Source organism: Brienomyrus brachyistius, chromosome 1 (genome assembly GCF_023856365.1).
Source record: "Brienomyrus brachyistius isolate T26 chromosome 1, BBRACH_0.4, whole genome shotgun sequence".
Taxonomy (NCBI): Eukaryota; Metazoa; Chordata; class Actinopteri; order Osteoglossiformes; family Mormyridae; genus Brienomyrus; species Brienomyrus brachyistius.
Window position 1 is genome coordinate 459,543 of NC_064533.1, and position 21,550 is coordinate 481,092.

The following is a 21,550-nucleotide window of genomic DNA, read 5'->3' on the forward strand; positions in this document are numbered from 1 at the left end:
TAGTACATATTTACCATGTAGTCGTTTAAAAAAACGCATTTTGTTGTACGTTTTGTCATTGAATTATTTATCGGGCGCACGTGCGCTGTTAATAGGCTTCCGACATTCACTTCCGGCAAGTCCTGGACAACGGAAGTGCTTAAACCTGCTGTGTAATTGTAACGCCTTGGTAGCTACGTGAGAGCTGAATCTGTATTTTGTTAAATCGAACAGGATTACATTTTCAAAGCGAAACAATGCCTGATTATTTGGGAACTGAACAGCGCAAAGTCAAAGAAGAAGAAAAAGATGATAAACCTATAAGAGGTAAAATAAATCGTACTGATTAGCTAGATTTGGCTAGCATGTTGCCTTCGAGAAAGGTTAAATTAATGTGTATATTTTCCCATCAGTAATGCCAGTTTTGTTGTGTATTGTTGCTAGTTTTTGTATATTAAACGCAGCACTATACTAATTTAGAAACTTCCGTCTCGTGTAACTTTAGCTTTGGATGAAGGCGACATCGCTCTCCTGAAGACATATGTAAGTGACATGTTGAATGTACAGCGTTCGCTTCTCCCAATGCTTTTCATCGGTTACTTAAAACTGAATTGTGTTTCAGTAAGCTAATATTTGTAAGTTTATATGTCGTTTGTTTATTATTTTCTGCAGGGTCAAAGTACGTATTCTAGACAGATCAAGCAAGTGGAAGATGACATTCAGCAACTCCTCAAGAAAATCAACGAACTCACTGGTAACTGCGCAATTGGACCCTATAGAATTTTTAATGCACAGTTAAGTTGCTATTGTTAAGGAGACCCGCTGAAAGTTTAATACGTGTGTTTATTTTTCAGGCATTAAAGAGTCAGACACGGGATTGGCCCCCCCAGCCCTTTGGGATTTGGCTGCAGATAAGCAGACCCTGCAGAGTGAACAGCCCTTACAGGTGGCCAGGTATGACTGACCTGAGTACAGGGGTACATTTATGCTTAGGTCTCCCAGCAAACATCAGGGCCCCACCCTGCCTCAAGAAACATGGAACGGTTGATTAAATTGGCAGCATCTGAGTGTCTATGCTAGGGCCCCCAGATAGGTGAATCTGCCATGGTGCAGGTATACCAGTATTCATTGTAAATGTCCTACTTTGACTGCTGAAATGCACATTTCAAGACCTGAAACGGCTGTTGTTATAGCACCTGTACATTTTGAACTGAAATTGTTCTCCCATTCTTCTTACTGATAGGTGCACCAAGATCATCAATGCTGATTCTGAAGATCCAAAGTACATAATCAATGTGAAGCAGTTTGCTAAGTTTGTGGTGGACTTGAGTGACCAGGTTGCTCCCACTGACATTGAAGAAGGAATGAGAGTTGGGTGAGATTGAGGTTTTTTATATCTACGTTTAAAAACATCCTCTGTAAATCACAGGAATAAGGTAAATACAGATCTAATGTGAAGGCGCTTAGAATAATAATTCTAAGCCTCTTCTGAGGATCCTTGGGTACCGCTGGTTTGACTTTGTGTCGAACGAGCAGCTGCTCAGGGAGTCCCAAATGAGGCACATTACCTGCATTGTGAGGGAGTGTCAGTTACGGCACTATGGCCATGTGGCGCGTTTCCCTGAGGGTGATCCAGCAGACAGGATCCTCATTGCTGGAGTCCTGAATGAGGCACATTACCTGCATTGTGAGGGAGTGTCAGTTACGGCACTACGGCCATGTGGCGCGTTTCCCTGAGGGTGATCCGGCTCACAGGATCCTCATTGCTGGAGTCCTGAATGAGGCACATTACCTGCATTGTGAGGGAGCGTCAGTTACGGCACTACGGCCATGTGGCGCGTTTCCCTGAGGGTGATCACTTGATCCTCATTGCTGAGGACCCGAGCAGCTGGACCAGGCCAAGGGGACGCCCATGTAACAGCTGGCTGCAGCAGGTAGACAGCCATTTCCGGAGGGTCGGCCTGGGGGGTCACCAACTAGGATGCTGAGGTGTACCAGTGCATGCTGACCGACCTGACCTAACCTGACCGATGAACTGTTTATCACTTGTGATTGGGCAGTGTGTGCTGCATTAAGCAAGGCAAGTTTATTCATATAGCACCTTTTGTACACTGAGTTCATTCAAAGTACACATAAGCAAAAATACAGAATGCAAAGAAAATTCTAGTTCAAAATACATAGAATAGAAATTTAAAGCATGATGAAAACAATAGATTTAAAAGAAGCAAAGAAAAAATGTTTTTGTCATTTGTGTGAATTAAACTTTCAGGGTTGACAGAAACAAGTACCAGATTCACATTCCTCTTCCTCCCAAGATTGACCCAACTGTCACCATGATGCAGGTGAGAGTTCGGTGAAGGCCTCTCCTGATGTACTGCAGACCTGCATGCTGTGCTTCATGTTGGGCACTCCTTTCATTGTGCGTCCATACATGAGGTGTCAATTTACAATGAGTTGTTGGTCTTACAGGTGGATGAGAAACCAGATGTGACCTACAGCGATGTTGGTGGGTGCAAAGAGCAGATTGAGAAGCTGAGGGAAGTGGTTGAGACACCATTGCTCTATGTATGTATTCCAGTATCTCTATACGGTTGGGCTGACAGATGCATGTAGGCACCATTTTAAAGACTGAGCTTCCAGTGTAGAGAGGACTGCTTCTGGGTTTATTCTGTTTCTGTAAATACATAAATTGAATGTATTTTCAGATGCTGTATATATTGCTTTTGTTCACCAAATGTCTCGGGTCTCTCTTTCTTCAGCCTGAACGATTCGTCAACCTGGGCATTGAGCCGCCCAAAGGCGTCCTGCTTTTCGGTCCCCCAGGCACTGGCAAGACACTGTGTGCCCGCGCTGTGGCCAACCGCACGGACGCCTGCTTCATCCGCGTCATCGGCTCCGAGCTGGTGCAGAAGTATGTGGGAGAGGTAAGCAGGGCTCACCACAGGGTCAGACAACCCAAAAAGATGTGAAGTGCTGTAGGGCTTGCTTTCCCCTGACTGATGTCTTTTTGATATTTGGCACTAGGGTGCAAGAATGGTGCGTGAGTTGTTCGAGATGGCCAGAACCAAGAAGGCTTGCCTCATTTTCTTCGATGAAATTGATGCCATTGGAGGTATGTTTGTTTTCACCAAGTATACATAAAGCATACAAGTAGGGTAGGTCAATAACCTTAGCTGTCAGTCATATATATATATATTACATATACATATATATATTATTATATATATATATATAATATAATATATTGTGTGTGTGTGTATACATATGTTCCAAGTCACATTTCCCCATAAGAAAAAGATGAATTTAATCCATTCCGGACCTCCAAATGATTGCCTGTTTATCAATCTACCTGATGATAAAAAGCATTGACAGTCCATGTAATCCAATACACATACAAAAAGCACACATACAGAAGCAACAAACATGAAATAAATGACAATATCATACTCCGAAGCGAGAGGAGACACACGTGCACCACCTTCGAGTCTTGCTATAATTTCCTTTTAAAGTTTTGTAGTTTTTTTGACCTAGGGCTTGGCGATATCGCATCGATATTATATCGCACATGCGCCGTAATCGCCACTCATTCATCCAGGTTATAACAACATTTAATTGAGAAGGATGCTTCTTCCTGAACATGTTTTAAGGATTGAGTGTCTTTCCAAGGGGCTCGTTTTGATGATGGTGCTGGTGGAGACAACGAGGTCCAGAGGACCATGCTGGAGCTCATCAACCAGCTCGATGGCTTTGACCCCAGGGGTAATATTAAAGTGCTAATGGCCACCAACCGACCCGACACATTGGATCCAGCCCTGATGAGACCTGGCCGATTGGATCGGAAGATTGAGTTCAGCTTGCCCGATTTGGAGGTTCGACCACAGATCCACTGACCCTTCCATAGGTTGAGCACTTATCTATACAGTAGAAGAGTTCCATTGTGTGCAAGTAAAGCCATGTTTGTGTTATAGGGTCGCACACACATCTTTAAGATCCATGCCCGCTCCATGAGTGTCGAGAGGGACATCCGCTTTGAGCTGCTGGCTCGCCTCTGCCCCAACAGCACAGGTGAGTTTGCTCAGAAGAGCCCCACCTGTTGCTGTGGCACTGTCTGTACCTTGGATTTAGCTGCTGTGGTCCAGGCGAATTGCTCTACTGTGAACATTCATAGTGAGGTGAGGTAAGGTCATATGATGCCGTTGGGTTCTGAGGTCGTGTCTGATTGGCTGTCGGTGCTTTTGCAGGTGCGGAGATTCGCAGTGTCTGCACGGAGGCTGGGATGTTTGCCATCCGGGCCCGCAGGAAAATTGCCACAGAGAAGGACTTCCTGGAAGCTGTGAACAAGGTCATCAAGTCCTACGCGAAGTTCAGCGCCACCCCAAGATATATGACCTACAACTAAATGTGTCTGTGTTCTTTTTGTTTTGTATGTCACTTGGTTTTGGGCAGCTTCTGTAGTCTGTCCATGATGCCCGGTGGGGAAACATGTATAAATATCACTCAAATAAATCAAATCTGTATCCTACAGATGTAAAAAGATAACTTCTCTGAAATCAATGTTTTTCTTTTTGGCCTAGTACGTCATATTAGAGCCTGACTATATCTGCAACACAGGGTTAAACTGGTTCAATAAATGTAATTCCAGTTTGCACATTAACTCTTGTGCTGGAAGTGACATCAGAGTATGAGAAATAAAAAGCATTGTGCAATTTGAGATTTTATTAGTGGCAGGAATTGTGTGCAAACACATGATACGCAGATGTACAGCTGTCACAGTACAGTGTGTGTGAAACGCTAAATGCTCACAGCCATATATACCATATGTACCATATATACCATATATACTGCCTGCTACTGGTGACGACGATACTTGCAGTGGGGATACATCACAAATGCTACCCTCTACCATAGGAAGCCAGACTGAGAATAAAGCCGCTTAACCGTTTAACATCCCTTACCTGTGATGGGGAGTAATGCCAGTATCTCTGCTGATTCAAAGCTGATGTGATTTAAATTTTTTTAATGGTGTTTAAAAGGTGCCTTTGTTTTCTAAAATATACTTTAATGCATTTGGTTATACAAAAATATTTGGCATAATCATCTGAAATTTCACAACATCACCAAAACAAACTTCCAAATAGCGAATGTGGTGATTTTGGCCATTTTTTAAGAATTTTTAGAGGGTCTTCCCATATATAACAATAATGACACATATTCAGAGTGAAATGGACACGGACTCTGGCTACAGTCAAACTCTTGAAGGCTTGAGTAAAATGTCCAGAGTAGGCAAGGCCCAGGAATCTCGACAGGTAACAGACTCATAACAGGAACTGCATGAAGGATTATCTTCACCTGATGGCTTGTTGATATCATACAGCAGTCACACATACACAAAATATATATATATATATATATATCCTCAGTATAGATTAAATACAGTTTTAAATGCAAAATCATTCTTTTATAACAATGGTCAAATATTTAAAATCATTGTTGATTCCAAAATCATAGCCTCCACCTGCTTTGCTGTCACACTGAGTAATAAGTTCAGCAGGACAGAGTGGCCTTGGTTCCTTGTCATCCAGAAGAAACTGCAGTGAGCCACAGAAGACGGTAACACTGAATGTGGAACAAGTTCACGAGGAACATAAAGTCAGCTGAACACAATCCAAACACAGACATAATCTCCCATTTAACTTAAAAGGTGTTCAAGATGCCCAGGCTAATACAATCATTTCATCTGTGTAAAAAGTAGAAGATCCCAACCCTCAAACTGGATCCTGTGCTGTGTTGTGGAATAATCCCTGAATATATGCAATTTATCCCATATTTCTGTACAAGTTGCATTCTTCCTCCCATTTTCTAATGGCATAATCAGGAAAGCCTCAGGAAATTTCACTGCCGGCACCTCCCAGGTCTGTGAAAAATTTGTACGACAAACTGGTCCTCGGATATCAGAAGGTTGGGAAGCTTTAGAAATCATGTACTGAGGACCTGCGCTATGTAAACAAAGAGGGAAGTGACAGAAATGAGAGTAGGAGAACCAAATCATTACTCAGCAATGACTGGTGTCACTGACACTGCAGCACTCAGCGTTGAAAAATAACCCCAGTAGCAGAAGGTCCCAAGTCCTACTCTGCAGCAGGCCAGCTTTAACCTGCCTATTAGAGCCTCTTACTGGATGGCAGCTGCACTGTTTGTAATTCTCAGGTTTCACATTAAACTCAGACTAGTGCAATATGTTGAATACAAGTACAATACAACATTTCAGCATAATGGGACCGAACGGTTCACTCTTATGTGTGCAGCTGTAGCTGGACAAACTCACTCACCACCGGGAGGCATAAAACTTGCGTAAGTACAAGGCGGACGCCGAGTGTCATTCCGCACACTTCTCAGTTAACCACACTGTGTCTGACATTAATCCTTTTGGAATGACGGTCGTTATAAATCTCATTTGAAAAAATATATCGTTTAAAAGTTTAAGCTTTTACAAGCTCCCCCTGTGACACACATCCAACGCCCCTGTACATGCATCCCCTTCAGAGGAGGCAGTAGCTTTAAATACCCCTTTCCAGGCTCACCAGTGGAATGGCAGCTAACAGAAGCTAAGCCGTGCCTAACAGGAGGAGCCAGGTCACGTCCATCCTCAGCATTTTGCCCTATTTTTCCTATTTAATCAGTGCACTGTGACACAAATGCGCCCCTCCCCCCCGTCCCTCTGTGCCCCCAATGGGCACGGGAGTCACTCGATAACATGGTGCTGTTGGGGGGCCATCTGGTGTTGGCAGTGCAATACAGCGTCGTGGACCGATGGGAACAGCAGCTCTGGGGTCACAGCGCCGTCGAAAAACTTGAGGGCGCGAAGGTCAGCCAGTAGGGGGCCTGTGGACAAAGTGCACAGCCAGTCAAGCCAGGGTATCAGCTGGGTATCAGCAGGATATCAGCCGAGTATCAGCCGGGTATCAGCCGGGTATCAGCACGGGGCCCGAAAACTGATATGATCGCACACTGGGACCGTGCACTGAGGGGTTGAACAATTACAAAAATGACAATTAGAACCTTAATTTTTCACTAGTGCAGTCGCACACACATGGACCACTTACCACTGCAGCCAGCGATAAACACCCCAACACCGACCTCTGCATATTCCTTCATCACCTGCAGAAAAAGGATACATCGTTACAGTTACGAAAACGCTTTAGTGACGAGCACATGCCATGGACACTACAGTGACGCTTACAGCCTTGATGGCCTTAGCTCCAACTGAGTCGACGAAGCTGACAGGCGTGAAGTCCAGGATGATGGCACGCACTGGGCCCAGTGCCTCTAGGAAGCTGCTGCTCTCTTCCCAGTCCGACTCGACGGCGCCCTCCACCAGCTGCCCGTTCTCTTGCGGCTCTGGCCCGTCCATGTCCAGCACCTCTTGAGTGATGCCCGTCTCTATGTTCTATTGGTGAAAAGACAGCTCTGAAGGTGCAGCCCACCAGTCACAGGTGGGCTGCATAGCAAGACCTGCCCCTTTGATATGGTACATGCATACAGAATAGATTGATCACTCAGATGCTGGGTGCTCACCAGCTTAACCACAGAGTCCCTTATCGGGGGGCCTGTATGGTCCTGTGCATCCTTCTCTTTCCGCTGCTTCTTCGAATTCTGACGGCAGGATTTATATGTCGCCTGCAGCACAGTTGGATCAACCCCCGTCTGCCAGGAACATGGCGGCCACATAAACGTATATAGTATACAGTAAACATACGGTACATTGTGCGGCTAACCTACACAATGTAACTCTGCATGGGTGGATACGTCTCACAAGTTAACTGCACTTTTATGTTTGAAGACCACTCTTAGTGCGCCAACTAATAACATCCAGGGGGCATTTCTGACCCCTTAACCACCAAGTGACCTGCTCCCTCCTTTTTACACTCTATACATAAATCCACTGCAAAAGTTTTCTGTCTAAAAAAAGTTGCTAATGTCTCACTGTATGGTCCGTCACTAAGAGAATGCCAATTAGGCTAAGTGACATCCCTAAATAGTGTGTGATTATCTGTGTGTGTGCCTTGTGATGGACTGGCATCCCTTCCTGGGTGTGCCCCGGCTTGGGGCCTATGCTGCCTGGAACAGCCTCCAGACCCCCACACCCTTGACGAGGAAAAGCGGTTGGAGAATGGATTGATTATTCATCCTACCTTCTCCTTGAGGGCGCCGACATAGAGATCACTGTTTGCAAAATAGATAGAGGTGTTGGATTGGAATATCTTAATCCCAACACGTTCAGTAGCCTGGAACAGAAAGAGATATTCTTGGAGATAAGGAGACCATAGACAGTCAGAACTGACATTTCAGTCCTTGGGTTTTCTGTGTGTATTATGTGTAGGACGCCAAGCATGCAGCATAATGATCAAAACAACTGGAAAGTCTTTACCTCCTCATACTCCTCCACGTCACAGTATATGCCGGTGTCTGGGATCTCGCCAAGTATCGTTTTCTTTGGGCTGGGAAAAAACACACATTGAGGCCTGGTTACTAATGACACTAAGTCAGAGCTACAGGCCGCTGCCACTCAGTAACAGCAGCCTTCCCTCTCCTGCAGGTCCGGAAAACGTCATGAATGATCAGATGTACGAATGATTATCTTCCTTGTTCGCATTTAGTTGTTGAATTTATGCATTCAGTGCTCTTCACGGATCCCAGTGAGCCACATACCTTTGTGTTCTGTAGATGACACTGAGGATGGCAAACCCAATGGCCACCAGCAGTCCGTAATCAAGCCCCAACAGAACTGACGCTACAAAGGCCACCATCCAGATTGCCTAGGAAAGTCACAGACTGTCTTACTAGCACTACCACAGAAGCAGGGTCCCAGGCATCAGGAGAAAAAAAAATAAATCAGTGTTGCGAGAACACCACCATGCAGTAGGTAATTGAAAAAAACAACCGAATGTGGACCAAAGTGCCACAGAATGCATTTTTTTCAGTCTTTTAAATTGGCCTCTGGTGTTTATGAATGTGCCCCTATAATATTATAACAGCTGAAAGATTTCTTTCGCCTAGAAAAGACATTGTAGTGCAACACATTACTCAAGTGTTTGTGATGCTGATGTAAACAAACCTACTACGCTGCTTATCTTGTATAACACATACAATTACCTAAAGTACATAATACCCAATAATGATGATAAACAACTATGTTACTTTATGTATTTCCTATGGTCCTTTTTATCATTATCATTATTGTGCTCTTACAGCTTTGCCACATGTAACTGACTGTCTCCCACTTCCACTTAGGCAGGTTAGCATGAGCAAAATTTGTTTATTATCATTATTCATTTTTATATCTTATTTATATTTATTTATATTATTTATTTTATATCATTTAAATTGTGCACGCAGGCCCCCCGAGAATGAAAATATATGTAATGGTACGCAGGTCCATTGAACAAGAAAGTGGGCTGGTAGATGTTAAATTTGAGGGGGTAGTTAAGACTGTTCTGTAACAGCACAGAATTTTTGAATCAGCCTCTTTTACCACCTTCTTTTTCAAATGTGAGATTTATATTTGAAAGAGGGAACATCAGTGTTTGAGACTGACAGAATGTCAGTTCCATGTACAAAACTCTCCTCATTCAGCTGTGCAAAAGTAAAGTCATATTTCCTTTCTGTGGCACCTTTAAATCTGAACACGGCATGTGTATAGCCAATCAGGGCCATTTAATGTATGTACAGCCAATCAGATCATATTCCGAGCATCTCTGAGCTTTTTTATCAGCTTCATTAGAGTCATGTGTGCACAGGACGACATGGAGGTCTCCAGTGGGATCATGTTTTCCAGGACTCTGTAGACGCCCACTGTTTTTGTTCTAAACTAATTTGATAAAGGCAGACCTATTCTGCATTTCCATGGTTATTTATAAGAGGGGTAGGAGGGGCTATTTTTTCCACACGGAAGTGTTTACATCCTTATTTGATATCAGTAATGGACTTGGATATGGATACCAGCATATCACAGAGGCCTTAGGGGACGTGACCATGAAACACAGGGTTACAGCACATGGCGGGAACAGAAGCGGCTTTATGGGAGGTGAAACCCACCAGCTCGATGCGGCTGGTCCTCCACAGCGCAGGGATGTCCTGGAACTGCTTAAACATGCCCAGAAGATTCACCATGATAATAGCAGCCAGCACGGTCTATGGGGGAACCCCAGGGCAGAGAACTCAGAGTTAAGGTTCAAAGTCAACAAGGAAAAGTATCCAGCTAAAGGACACATTACACATAACCACTGTTAGGCAGAGCACTAAAATATTTAACTACTCAACATAACAAATAAAACGTTCTTCTGTTATAGTTCCATGCAGATGCAGAACAAACATACATGGAGGGTTTGATTTTGCAGACTAATAATGGCCCTAAAAATGAAAGGGGGGGCAACTTCCCGTTAACACTGGAAGTGACCGTTAGACTGCGACTCACCTGAGGCAGTGGCTCAAACATGAAGCCGATGGCCACCACCACCAGGAGGACGACCAGTGAGGACAGCAGTCCTGCAATCTGTTTGACACAGACACAGAAAGCTAGCCGACACTGCCCTCCTTCAGGATCTACTGCCAACAAACTCTACATTCAATGTTAATCATCTCATTCCGCTTATCTTTATATGCCTTTACAGCACCAATATACAGATCCGATGTCAGGCATACTCAAACAAAACGAGCGATATCAGAGTACATCACAGGATGTTCCTCTCCGCCCTGTCCCGCGTTGGCATGTTTACAGAGCGCAGCGGCCCGGTTACCTGCGTCCTGCCCCCCGTGCTCTCCTGCACCAAGCTGCGGGACATGGAGCAGGTGATGGTAAAGGTGTGGAAAAAGGAGCCGCTGAGGTTACACAGGCCCAGTGCTATTAGTTCCTGAAAGATGGGGAAGGGTCAGCTCTCAGCAACATCAACCTGGCTACTCTCCTGACGTCCAAATACACCTCAGAATACTTTACTGGCAGCATGTACAAACACACCAGAATTGTTTGTGGAAGGCAATATTACAGGCACACAGGAGACAGACCTGACTGTACAATATAAAGAATACAATAGAATTTACAAATGTACAGAAAACACAGTGCAAGATGTCTCAAGGCAACAAATCAGCACAAGAGCATCATGTACACAGAACAGCACAGGGCCGTCCTGGATCTAACCACACACTCAGAATTAGGCTGGCAGAAATGGCAACAGTACCTGGTTTCCGTCTACGCTGTAGCCGTGTTTAAGTGCAAAAATCTTAGCCAGGGAAATAGCCATGGAGAATCCCACAACCGCAACAGCGATGGCGTCAGTCACCAGGTTGGGAAAAATAGAGAAATCTGGCAGTGCTGGAGGAAGAAGCCTGGGAAGGAATTTGATAGGTGTTGTTATATCACTAGTTATAAGTTTTGAAACTTTGTTGGATATATACACTAAATATTGCCTTAATTCATTTTGCTTCATTGATATTATATTTGTGAGCAAGAAACAGAGACTATATTCAGCAGCAGTATTGTGCTTCAATTTCATCTTTCATCTTATAGTTTCATTGTTACCCGACAGGGATGTTTCCAACAACATCCACGCTGTAGTTGGAGGAGAGCTGGATTCCGTAGGAGATCCCAGTGGAGACGATGACCTGCAACAGGAAAAGCCGCATTTGATGGTACTACGGCAGACGTGCCGATGCGACCTTATAGTAGGCAGAGAGATGTGACATTACCACTATGATTTCCCCCGGAATGGGCACCGGAAGCTTCTTTTTGAAGCGGTCGTTCATGTCTTTGATGGCATACAGGAACACGATGCATGTCAGCCCCACGGTGATTGTGGTGAGGTTGGTGCTGGTGATGTTCTTCATCACCTCAATAAAGCTCTGTTTTGGAGAGGAGGGCAGTCAGACAGAGGAGCTCCCACCTTTCCGGGGGAGGGGGGCACGGTCGGCGGTCAGGGGGCAGTCACTCACGTAGATCACTGAGAGGGCCCCACTGAAGCGCACTGTCTGGATTCCCAGAAGGTACTTCAGCTGCGATACAAAGACGTGGACGGCGGCGGCCGTGGTGAAGCCGCGCACCAGAGGCTCGGCGAGGTAGATGGCCACAAATCCGAAGCGCAAGAGGCCCAGGAACAGCTAAGGGAGCCAGAAATTAACCAGAACTTGTTTCAGTTATACTGCCATACAACAGCGAAACGATGTTTATCCTGAGTTTTAAGCAAAATCGGTTTTCTTAGGCTCTTTTTTATCCCATAACAAAACATCTTAGTTCAACTGTGCTCAGTTTCATTTTTCCACCTACTATACATGTGTGGAGTCAAAAAACACCAAAACCCCTTTTCTCAGTTTCAGTGTCAGTGCAGTTAATGTGTGTTGCCTTTGTAGGGCAGAAATCAACCAGTTTGCCAATAAAAGGGTCTGATCAGGTTGGTAGCAAGGAATTGTGGGAGGTATAGTTTAAGAAAACTCCCTAGTTGGTAAATGCATAAGGGGTATTGAAAGCCCACCTGAATAATGCCCACGAGGCAGGTTAGCGCCACTGCTATCTGGACCCTGTGGGCATCACGGGCTTCCGTATCGACCACAGTGGCGTTGGTGCTGTTTGGAGCCTGAATATGGAACCTGTCTTCAGGGGCCTCTCGCATGGCGACACTGCCGATCATCAGGCTGATCACCGCAAAGGTACCTACGCCACCAGCAGCAGGACACACTCAGAAACAGGCACACTGCCGATCATCAGGCTGATCACCGCAAAGGTACCTACGCCACCAGCAGCAGGACACACTCAGAAACAGGCACACTGCTGATCATCAGGCTGATCACCGCAAAGGTACCTACGCCACCAGCAGCAGGACACACTCAGAAACAGGCACACTGCTGATCATCAGGCTGATCACCGCAAAGGTACCTACGCCACCAGCAGCAGGACACACTCAGAAACAGGCACACTGCTGATCACCAGGCTGATTACCGCAAAGGTACCTACGCCACCAGCAGCAGGACACACTCAGAAACAGGCACACTGCTGAAAACACGTGCCTTCACAATCAAATCCCACTGTCAAAATTCCACAGCAATACAACAATGATGATGGAGTTACAACAGTGAGTGTGTAGTTGGGTTGATGGAGATTCATGGAGACCCATGGTATTAGTGAGTATGAACCGACGGAGGCTTACCCATTGATATGTGCCTGGACGTGCCAAAGAAGGTGTAGAGCAGGACAGGGTAGAAGGAGGAGTACAGGCCGTAGACCGGAGGCACAGCAGCTAGCATTGCATAGGCCAGACCTGAGGGGTCAACCAAGGTCACTCTGAGAAACACCCTTAGCCGAACCTCACGCCGACTCGATCCAGAGCACGCCAGGAATGAGGGCCATTTTTACGTGTGGGGAGGGCAGCTTAGAGAACACAAAACAGCAGAAAGTGCCCAGTGCCCATCAGGGCAGGGCAACACCAGCACAGAGGGAGAAGCAAACATAATCACCTGCTCAAGGTGATCGAAAAACAATGGTGACACTATTTTGCTAAAGTCATTCCATTAAAGAAATTTGCTCAGCAATTTCAGGCCACAATCTCAACAAGCTGCTGACCAACTGAGTGGAGATCTCTGGTTTTCCATTATGTCATGTTTGCCAATGACAACAGCGACAAGCGAGCAGAGACATTCAGCCAAGAATCATTCGCATGGCCTCTTTTGTGAGCAACTGAACTTCAAAAAGCAAACAGGTCAGTCAAGGTGAAACGCAAAGTGCTTTGCGGAACAAAGCTTTTTTGAGAGCTTTGAAATTATTTGCATATACACACAGTGCAAACAGCATGAGAGGTGGATTACCTAGCATTGCTTCTCATTGGCTGAAAGAGACTGACCATACTCTGACTGACTGAATTTGACACAGACTGACCTTGGGGCAGCTGCATGACGCCTGTGCTCAGGCCAGAGACAAGGTCCCCAAATAGGTACTCTCTGACAGGGTACGAGGGCAGCCAGGATAGGATGGGCAGTAAGCTGTGCAGGGTCATTTTGGCCTTCTCTGAGGAACAGCTAGGAAACCAAGACAGGGGAATTAGCGGAGAGGCCTCCTGGAGAGAATGCCCTTCAAACTGCAGAACCTGGACACGCCATGAAGTCGCTGGCCATGCAACTCGATTACCAGGGTGATGTGTGACCTTAATAAGCAAATGACAGCAGGCAGCATAAATCAGATCACAATACGGCACAGCTCGTTCACTATAAAGATCCATGGAGATCACAAGCAGAGATCATCTGCTGGACGTCCAGAGAGAGGGGACCCACCGGAGATGCCCAGCAAGCTTTTCCTTGAAGGACTCCTGCCTCCTCGTCTTCCTGTGCAACAGCTCCATCTCCAAGTGGCCCTCGCTGTACACGGGGCGTTCCACTCTGTACACCAGGGCGGCGCCAGTGTCCTTGGCAGCTGAAAGCTCCATGGCCATGACCGCAAGGTCAGGGACGGGCAGAATCACGATCTGTCTGGATCCGTGCCACTCCTGTTCTGCGTATATGGAAACGTTGGTTATAAACCACTCACATCTGAGTTAATGTCTATGCAAATGAATAAATGAACATTACATTATATAGTGCTTTATCCAAAGCTTGCTTTGCAGAAGCAATGGGGAGCCAATTCACCCAGCATCGCTCTGCAACACCCTGGATGATGTAGCAGTCACTCTGCACCAGTACCCTCACCACACAGTAGCTACGGTGGTGAAAGGCCAGGAGATAATTTAACTAGTAAATGTAGGGGATGATTAGTATGCAAGATTTGATAGGGCCATAGTGGGCAGTTTTCAGACAGGACATGATTGTTCCACCCCTACTCTTTCAAAAGATGTCCAAAGATCTTTTATGACCTCAGTTTTACGCCTCATCCAAATGACATGTTTACACTATAGTGTCCATATCACTGCACTGCAATCCACAAAGGCTCCTCCGACAGCCATACCAGCACCTCTTCCAGCAGCAGCCCAGCTTCCCTAGTTGGTGCCTCATCCAAGCACCAGCCAGGCCCAAACCTGCTTAACTTCAGGTGAATTACCTGGCATGAACAGCAGGTGGTATATCTGCTGTTCAATAAAACATCCCAGGGGCGCCGCTAAGGGGGGGAAAGTTGGGACAATTCTAAGGGCCCACGCCCTTTAGGGGCCCCCAGAGATCTGAATGGGTGTGGTAGGGGGGCCTAACCTCATATTTTGTCATAGGGCCCAAAATTGCTAGCGGCGCCCCTGAAACATCCATCCAGCCATTTTCCAAACTGCTTCTCCTTCTGGGTTACGGGGGGTCCAGAGCCTATGCCAGAAGCTATGGGCTCAACCCAGGAAAGGGGACCAGCCCATCGCAGGGCACACTCACACGCCATTCACTCACACGCCATTCACTCACACATGCACTCCTACAGGCAATTTAGCAACTCCAATTAGCCTCAGCATATTTTTGGACTGTGGGGGGAAACCGGAGCATCCAGAGGAAACCCCACGACGACATGGGGAGAACATGCAAACTCCACACACATGTAACCCAGGCGGAGACTCGAACCCGGGTCCCATTGGTGTGAGGCAACAGTGCTAACCACTGCACCACCATGCCGCCCTGTTCAATAAAACAATTCACTACTAACCAATTCCTCGGCTGAATATTTACATAGGGCCAGTTCTACACGGCACTGACGGCTCAGGCTACAGACAGAACGCAAACAGAGGGCTGTGCATGAGTGCTGTCACCCCCTGGTGCTGGAAATGCACTACTCACAGACATGAGGTGTACCTAGTGATTCTGGATCCCTTTACAAAATGCCATATTGGGTCCTCCTGTTCAGTTTTACGCATACTTTTAGGAATTCAACGGCCCCTATAAAGTGCTGGCCCCCCTGAATCTGTCTGTGTCCAAGCTCACATACACTAAACCAACGGACTTCATTAATCAAACTTGACAAATGATATCGGCTAACATAGGGGTTGATGGCCATTGGCGGACTGGTTTACGTTGTACAAATATTTCAGGAACTAGTAAAATTCATGATTAACTTTTTTTTTCAGATACGAACAGAACAAGAAAACGTAAGGGGTAAAAAAAATGAAAAATATATTTTATTCTTGTAAATTAAACAACACTTCTGCAAACGCCCGATGCAGACCCGGGTGGCGAGCATTTATATCGCCAATGAGCCATTTCGGCTTATTCCCCACTTTGAAGCACAGTTTCCACTTTTAATTATTAGAAATAACTGATGCCACACAATAAATACTGTGTTCCGAAAATACTGAACAAACCGCAACCAGTATTAGCTAAAATTTGGACACGGCATTTTATTTTCATCAGGAGATGATCACGTAAAATACAAGCCGGGTGGTAACCTGGACGAGGTTTTTAAATGCTGGCACACAATATGTTTTCAGTTCATTATTAAATCTGACCAGCAGATTGATCATTCTCTTCCCAATAAATAAAAACATGTACGGCAATTCCCTTAAATTTCATCCGGCATTGCCTCCCCCCTTTCGTCAAACGGCGCAGAGATTAGCTGGTTATCGGTATCGGCGATATTAGACAAAAATATAACGGTTATCGGTACCAATCCGAATTTCCATATTGGTGTTTCACTGGTCTATAAATACTCAAATACATCTGATACAGATAAATATCCTGAAATCCTTGGAAAAGTCTCGACATCTTTTGGAGATTAACTTTAGGAGAGTACAAAAGGACCTACATCGCTTTATGTCATTGCAAAGACCAACAAGACGACATAATCGTCTGGCTATTAGTAGAAAATCGGTTATTAAACCGAGCTGGTGGTATCCGTCACGCTTGCGGATGCTGGCCGCCGTCTGCTCACCTACGGACCTGCGCTGATCGGAGCCGCGATCCGAAGCCCCGGCACGGGCTTCACAGGGCGGCCAGGCTGGGAAGAGCCTCCCGCAAAATCTTGGGAGGAACAAAAACTATTTTGCGTAATCGACAGTAGTCGCGCAGTCTTCTTAATATGCCTTCCTCGCACGTCTGCTTAACTGGTTGCTTTCCCGAGAAGTGGGTCTTTATACCTGCAAAGTAACTGTTATTTAGCAGCCCCTTGGGAACGGAGGACCCCCGCGGTAACACATACGGAAAATAATGGATAATGCCTTCAAGAAAGTGTCTGGTTAACGGGACAATAAGTGAATTTATGAGCTCGGCATTTAGATTGGGGATCAGGCGAACATTTGCCAAGTACTAGGGTACCGACCTTTAGGACTGGCCTGATTTGACTAAGCATTGTGTAAAGCGCATGGCAAACCTCTCGTTTATCTTTTCCTCGGGTACATGCAGCGTAAGGGAAGGATCTACCAGTGCAGCAAAACACCGTCACAAGCACGGTGCATATTTCCTGTCAAACGCGTGACATGAAAACTATTAACACCCAGGTTGTCAGATGTTGCACAAACTAAGGATATGAGCAAGCATATGACTTCATATAGTAGCGATGCGCTGAAAAACTTAATCGGAACTAGTATAACTGGCTGTGATAAAAGTTCTTCGTTTCCATGCAAAACAAAACTGGTACAAGGAAGAGACACAGTATAGCTAAATTGTCTTTCCGTACTTGAATATTCAGAAAACCGTTATAAAATATCACAAGAAGAGCAGAAAAGTTTACTGGTAAAATAGTTCAACCATCTAAAGAATATACTACAACCGTGTTACCATAATATATACATTTTAAAATAATCTTTCAGAAAACCGAGGAATATCCGTTCCAGCACTTCATCGTTCAAACGATATTATTAACCATGAAAATCCATAGATATTTTCTTCAATTCTGAAGCTGTAACGATACATGAACAACCGCGCCTGCAATACTGTCACCCAAAACGCGATTGTCAGATGACTGTGTATTTTATCTGATTCGCTTTACTTACAGCGAGTTAACAGCCTAAGTATTCGCTGTGACCACGTAATAAGATGGGCTAAACATGTCTTCATTTCCTACCTTTTCAGACTGATACCTGGATGTGAAAGGAATTAAATGTCACCGCCAGCCACCCCAAGCCGTGTCTCCAGTTAATGTTTAACACCGTGATGCCCTTAAAGCATCGGCCACATTGTACTCCCACACCGGCTATGGCTCGCCACCGAGCACATCACGTCTTCATGGGATTTGTATTTCCTCAGTTCCTCTGACCTCGGTAAGAACTACAACTTCCAGACAGTGATACGCAACATTGTATTACATGCTTGAACACGTGATGTTTTTTCGCCTTCGCTATGCTCAGCATGAATAAACCGCGCGTTTTGTAATTTAATTACGCCATTTGGTTCCTAGTTTCACGTCAATTGTGATGTCACCTGCAGGAACCCTGTTTGGGTTATAGGATATGGCAATATGTCATTAGTGATTGCAGTAATTTGTAAGTGTTGTCAAATGATGCACTGGTGAAATGGATTTCCATTCATCTGTCGTCTTCCTACCTCTTATTCAGGTCGTGAGGGGACTGGCGACTGTCCAACGCGGTGTTACACCCTGGACAGGATGCCATAACTATACCAGTTTTGAACAGTTCATGTTTCCCAGAAGGAGGGTTATATTTTGTGTCGTTTCCGCGGAGTTTTTGATTGATCGTTCTTAGCTGGATTTGCGCAATTTAATCAACCCCAAAAGCCGAGGACCTTTATTCAGTAATACAAAATTAGGGTTAGTTTGAGGATACTTGCAACCGTGTAATTTGTCTAATAAACATGTTCTAATAATTTTATTGTCAAAGTAATCTAACGAAGCTTAAATACACTTGCATTCGGCTTAAACTTGTTTAGGACCTGAGAATGATTGACAGAACAAAAACATTTTATTCTTCATACATTGTATTGGAAAGATCTTTAATTAATTTATATCTGAGCCGTATTCTTTAACAGTACGTTTGTTTTAACAAGAATGTGTTGAGCTAACGCCTTCAACTTAGGTTAATGAAAGCTGATTTCAATTTCAGGGGGAATTAAAACCAAACATGGGTATGATTTTCCAGAAGAAAACGCTGACACCGGAAGGTTCCATAAGCTGACACTAGAGGGAAACCCTGTGCAGTTTGAACAACGAGAAAAACGGCGAATACTACACCTTTAAGATGTACAAAGCATTTTGGCATCTTGCAGTGGCATGTAATTGATTGATGGGATTCCTATGTCCGCATTAATAATGATGCTATTAAGTTACTTGACTCATAAGATTAAACACTGTACTGATTATAATGTAATTATACTTCTGGTAAATTTGTATTTCCATGCATTTAAATGTCGGCTATAGGTAAGTGCTGTGGTTAGGGATTCAGAACTGGAAGGCTGAGCAAAGTGCTGTTTATTTTGGATGTGAACATCTAAAGCATGCAAGTCACTCTACATAAAAGATTAGATATTAAGATGAATCCCCAACCGGCTGGTCTTACAATGCTGCCACATGACCCATGGGGTAATGGTGAGGGGGGGGGGGGTATGGCAATGAGTATCCAAGCAGACTGAGTTTCTCTGCCTGTGATTAGAAGGTTGCAGACTTGAGCCCCAGCCTTGGCAGGATAGTCCCATACCCATGGGCCCTTGAGCAATGTCCTTCACCCCCAGCTCCAGGGGTATTGCTTGTTGCTTCACCTTGTGCTGTGACCCCCAAGCTGTGCGGAGCAAGATAATTATTACAGCAGGGCCCCATTTCCGTAACGGCATTGCCAAAATCCGCCATCACCATTATTACAGCAGGGCCCCATTTCCTTTACGGCATTGCCAAAACCCGCCATCACCATTATTACAGCAGGGCCCCATTTCCTTTACGGCATTGCCAAAACCCGCCATCACCATTATTACAGCAGGGCCCCATTTCCGTTACGGCATTGCCAAAACCCGCCATCACCATTATTACAGCAGGGCCCCGTTTCCGTTACGGCATTGCCAAAACCCGCCATCACCATTATTACAGCAGGGCCCCGTTTCCGTTACGGCATTGCCAAAACCCGCCATCACCATTATTACAGCAGGGCCCCGTTTCCGTAACGGCATTGCCAAAACCCGCCATCACCATTATTACAGCAGGGCCCCGTTTCCGTTACGGCATTGCCAAAACCCGCCATCACCATTATTACAGCAGGGCCCTATTTCCGTAACGGCATTGCCAAAACCCGCCATCACCATTATTACAGCAGGGCCCCGTTTCCGTTACGGCATTGCCAAAACCCGCCATCACCATTATTACAGCAGGGCCCCGTTTCCGTTACGGCATTGCCAAAACCCGCCATCACCATTATTACAGCAGGGCCCCGTTTCCGTAACGGCATTGCCAAAACCCGCCATCACCATTATTACAGCAGGGCCCCATTTCCTTTACGGCATTGCCAAAACCCGGCATCACCATTATTACAGCAGGGCCCCGTTTCCGTAACGGCATTGCCAAAACCCGCCATCACCATTATTACAGCAGGGCCCCATTTCCTTTACGGCATTGCCAAAACCCGCCATCACCATTATTACAGCAGGGCCCCATTTCCGTTACGGCATTGCCAAAACCCGCCATCACCATTATTACAGCAGGGCCCCATTTCCTTTACGGCATTGCCAAAACCCGCCATCACCATTATTACAGCAGGGCCCCATTTCCGTTATGGCATTGCCAAAACCCGGCATCACCATTATTACAGCAGGGCCCCGTTTCCGTAACGGCATTGCCAAAACCCGCCATCACCATTATTACAGCAGGGCCCCATTTCCTTTACGGCATTGCCAAAACCCGCCATCACCATTATTACAGCAGGGCCCCATTTCCGTTACGGCATTGCCAAAACCCGCCATCACCATTATTACAGCAGGGCCCCATTTCCGTAACGGCATTGCCAAAACCCGCCATCACCATTATTACAGCAGGGCCCCATTTCCTTTACGGCATTGCCAAAACCCGCCATCACCATTATTACAGCAGGGCCCTATTTCCGTAACGGCATTGCCAAAAACCCGCCATCACCATTATTACAGCAGGGCCCCATTTCCGTTACGGCATTGCCAAAACCCGCCATCACCATTATTACAGCAGGGCCCCATTTCCGTTACGGCATTGCCAAAACCCGCCATCACCATTATTACAGCAGGGCCCCATTTCCGTTACGGCATTGCCAAAACCCGCCATCACCATTATTACAGCAGGGCCCCATTTCCTTTACGGCATTGCCAAAACCCGCCATCACCATTATTACAGCAGGGCCCCATTTCCTTTACGGCATTGCCAAAACCCGCCATCACCATTATTACAGCAGGGCCCCATTTCCGTTACGGCATTGCCAAAACCCGCCATCACCATTATTACAACAGGGCCCCATTTCCTTTACGGCATTGCCAAAACCCGCCATCACCATTATTACAGCAGGGCCCCATTTCCGTAACGGCATTGCCAAAACCCGCCATCACCATTATTACAGCAGGGCCCCATTTCCGTTACGGCATTGCCAAAACCCGCCATCACCATTATTACAGCAGGGCCCCGTTCCCATAACGGCATTTGCCAAAAAACTTGCAGCTTTTCATTTCTTATTGAGAG

General features: G+C 45.7%; 2 protein-coding genes across 6 annotated transcripts; one reads left to right on the forward strand and one right to left on the reverse strand.

Annotated features, from left to right (window-relative positions):
- Nucleotides 1-114: 114 nt before the first annotated feature.
- Nucleotides 115-4,518, forward strand: psmc2 (proteasome 26S subunit, ATPase 2). The gene is made up of 12 exons (XM_049009758.1): nucleotides 115-306; nucleotides 485-522; nucleotides 652-733; nucleotides 834-933; nucleotides 1,223-1,354; nucleotides 2,249-2,321; nucleotides 2,449-2,544; nucleotides 2,739-2,903; nucleotides 3,004-3,091; nucleotides 3,646-3,848; nucleotides 3,948-4,044; nucleotides 4,221-4,518. The coding sequence occupies exons 1-12, from the start codon at nucleotides 237-239 to the stop codon at nucleotides 4,376-4,378; spliced, it is 1,302 nt and encodes a 433-aa protein (XP_048865715.1). The 5' UTR covers nucleotides 115-236; the 3' UTR covers nucleotides 4,379-4,518.
- A 159-nt stretch (nucleotides 4,519-4,677) lies between these two features.
- On the reverse strand, nucleotides 4,678-18,144 carry slc26a5 (solute carrier family 26 member 5). 5 transcript variants are annotated; one of them, XM_049009730.1, is made up of 19 exons: nucleotides 17,978-18,144; nucleotides 14,290-14,501; nucleotides 13,898-14,037; nucleotides 13,173-13,283; nucleotides 12,501-12,679; nucleotides 11,965-12,129; nucleotides 11,722-11,874; nucleotides 11,555-11,637; nucleotides 11,214-11,361; nucleotides 10,776-10,889; nucleotides 10,454-10,531; nucleotides 10,075-10,170; nucleotides 8,689-8,795; nucleotides 8,408-8,477; nucleotides 8,172-8,264; nucleotides 7,555-7,683; nucleotides 7,220-7,426; nucleotides 7,083-7,137; nucleotides 4,678-6,861 (listed from the first exon to the last, which is right to left on the reverse strand). In XM_049009730.1, exons 2-19 carry the CDS (start codon nucleotides 14,445-14,447, stop codon nucleotides 6,722-6,724), a joined length of 2,226 nt encoding a protein of 741 aa, XP_048865687.1. In that variant the 5' UTR covers nucleotides 14,448-14,501; nucleotides 17,978-18,144; the 3' UTR covers nucleotides 4,678-6,721. The 5 variants fall into 5 exon arrangements, with proteins under 5 accessions (XP_048865687.1, XP_048865679.1, XP_048865705.1 ...); XM_049009722.1 differs by having other exon boundaries at nucleotides 14,290-14,506; nucleotides 17,978-18,143; XM_049009748.1 differs by having other exon boundaries at nucleotides 14,290-14,506; nucleotides 17,907-18,143.
- Between the last annotated feature and the right edge of the window lie 3,406 nt (nucleotides 18,145-21,550).

Excerpts from the sequence above, each read along its gene's own strand:
- slc26a5 (XM_049009730.1), bottom strand. The coding sequence starts at position 14,447 with ATGGCCATGGAGCTTTCAGCTGCCAAGGACACTGGCGCCGCCCTGGTG. Across the intron at positions 12,130-12,500 it reads GCCTCGTGGGCATTATTCAG|CTGTTCCTGGGCCTCTTGCG; the intron begins GTGGGCTTTCAA and ends TGGCTCCCTTAG. Across the intron at positions 8,478-8,688 it reads GTCATCTACAGAACACAAAG|CCCAAAGAAAACGATACTTG; the intron begins GTATGTGGCTCA and ends GTTTTTTCCCAG.
- psmc2 (XM_049009758.1), top strand. The coding sequence starts at position 237 with ATGCCTGATTATTTGGGAACTGAACAGCGCAAAGTCAAAGAAGAAGAA. Across the intron at positions 523-651 it reads TCGCTCTCCTGAAGACATAT|GGTCAAAGTACGTATTCTAG; the intron begins GTAAGTGACATG and ends TATTTTCTGCAG. Across the intron at positions 734-833 it reads GAAAATCAACGAACTCACTG|GCATTAAAGAGTCAGACACG; the intron begins GTAACTGCGCAA and ends TTTATTTTTCAG.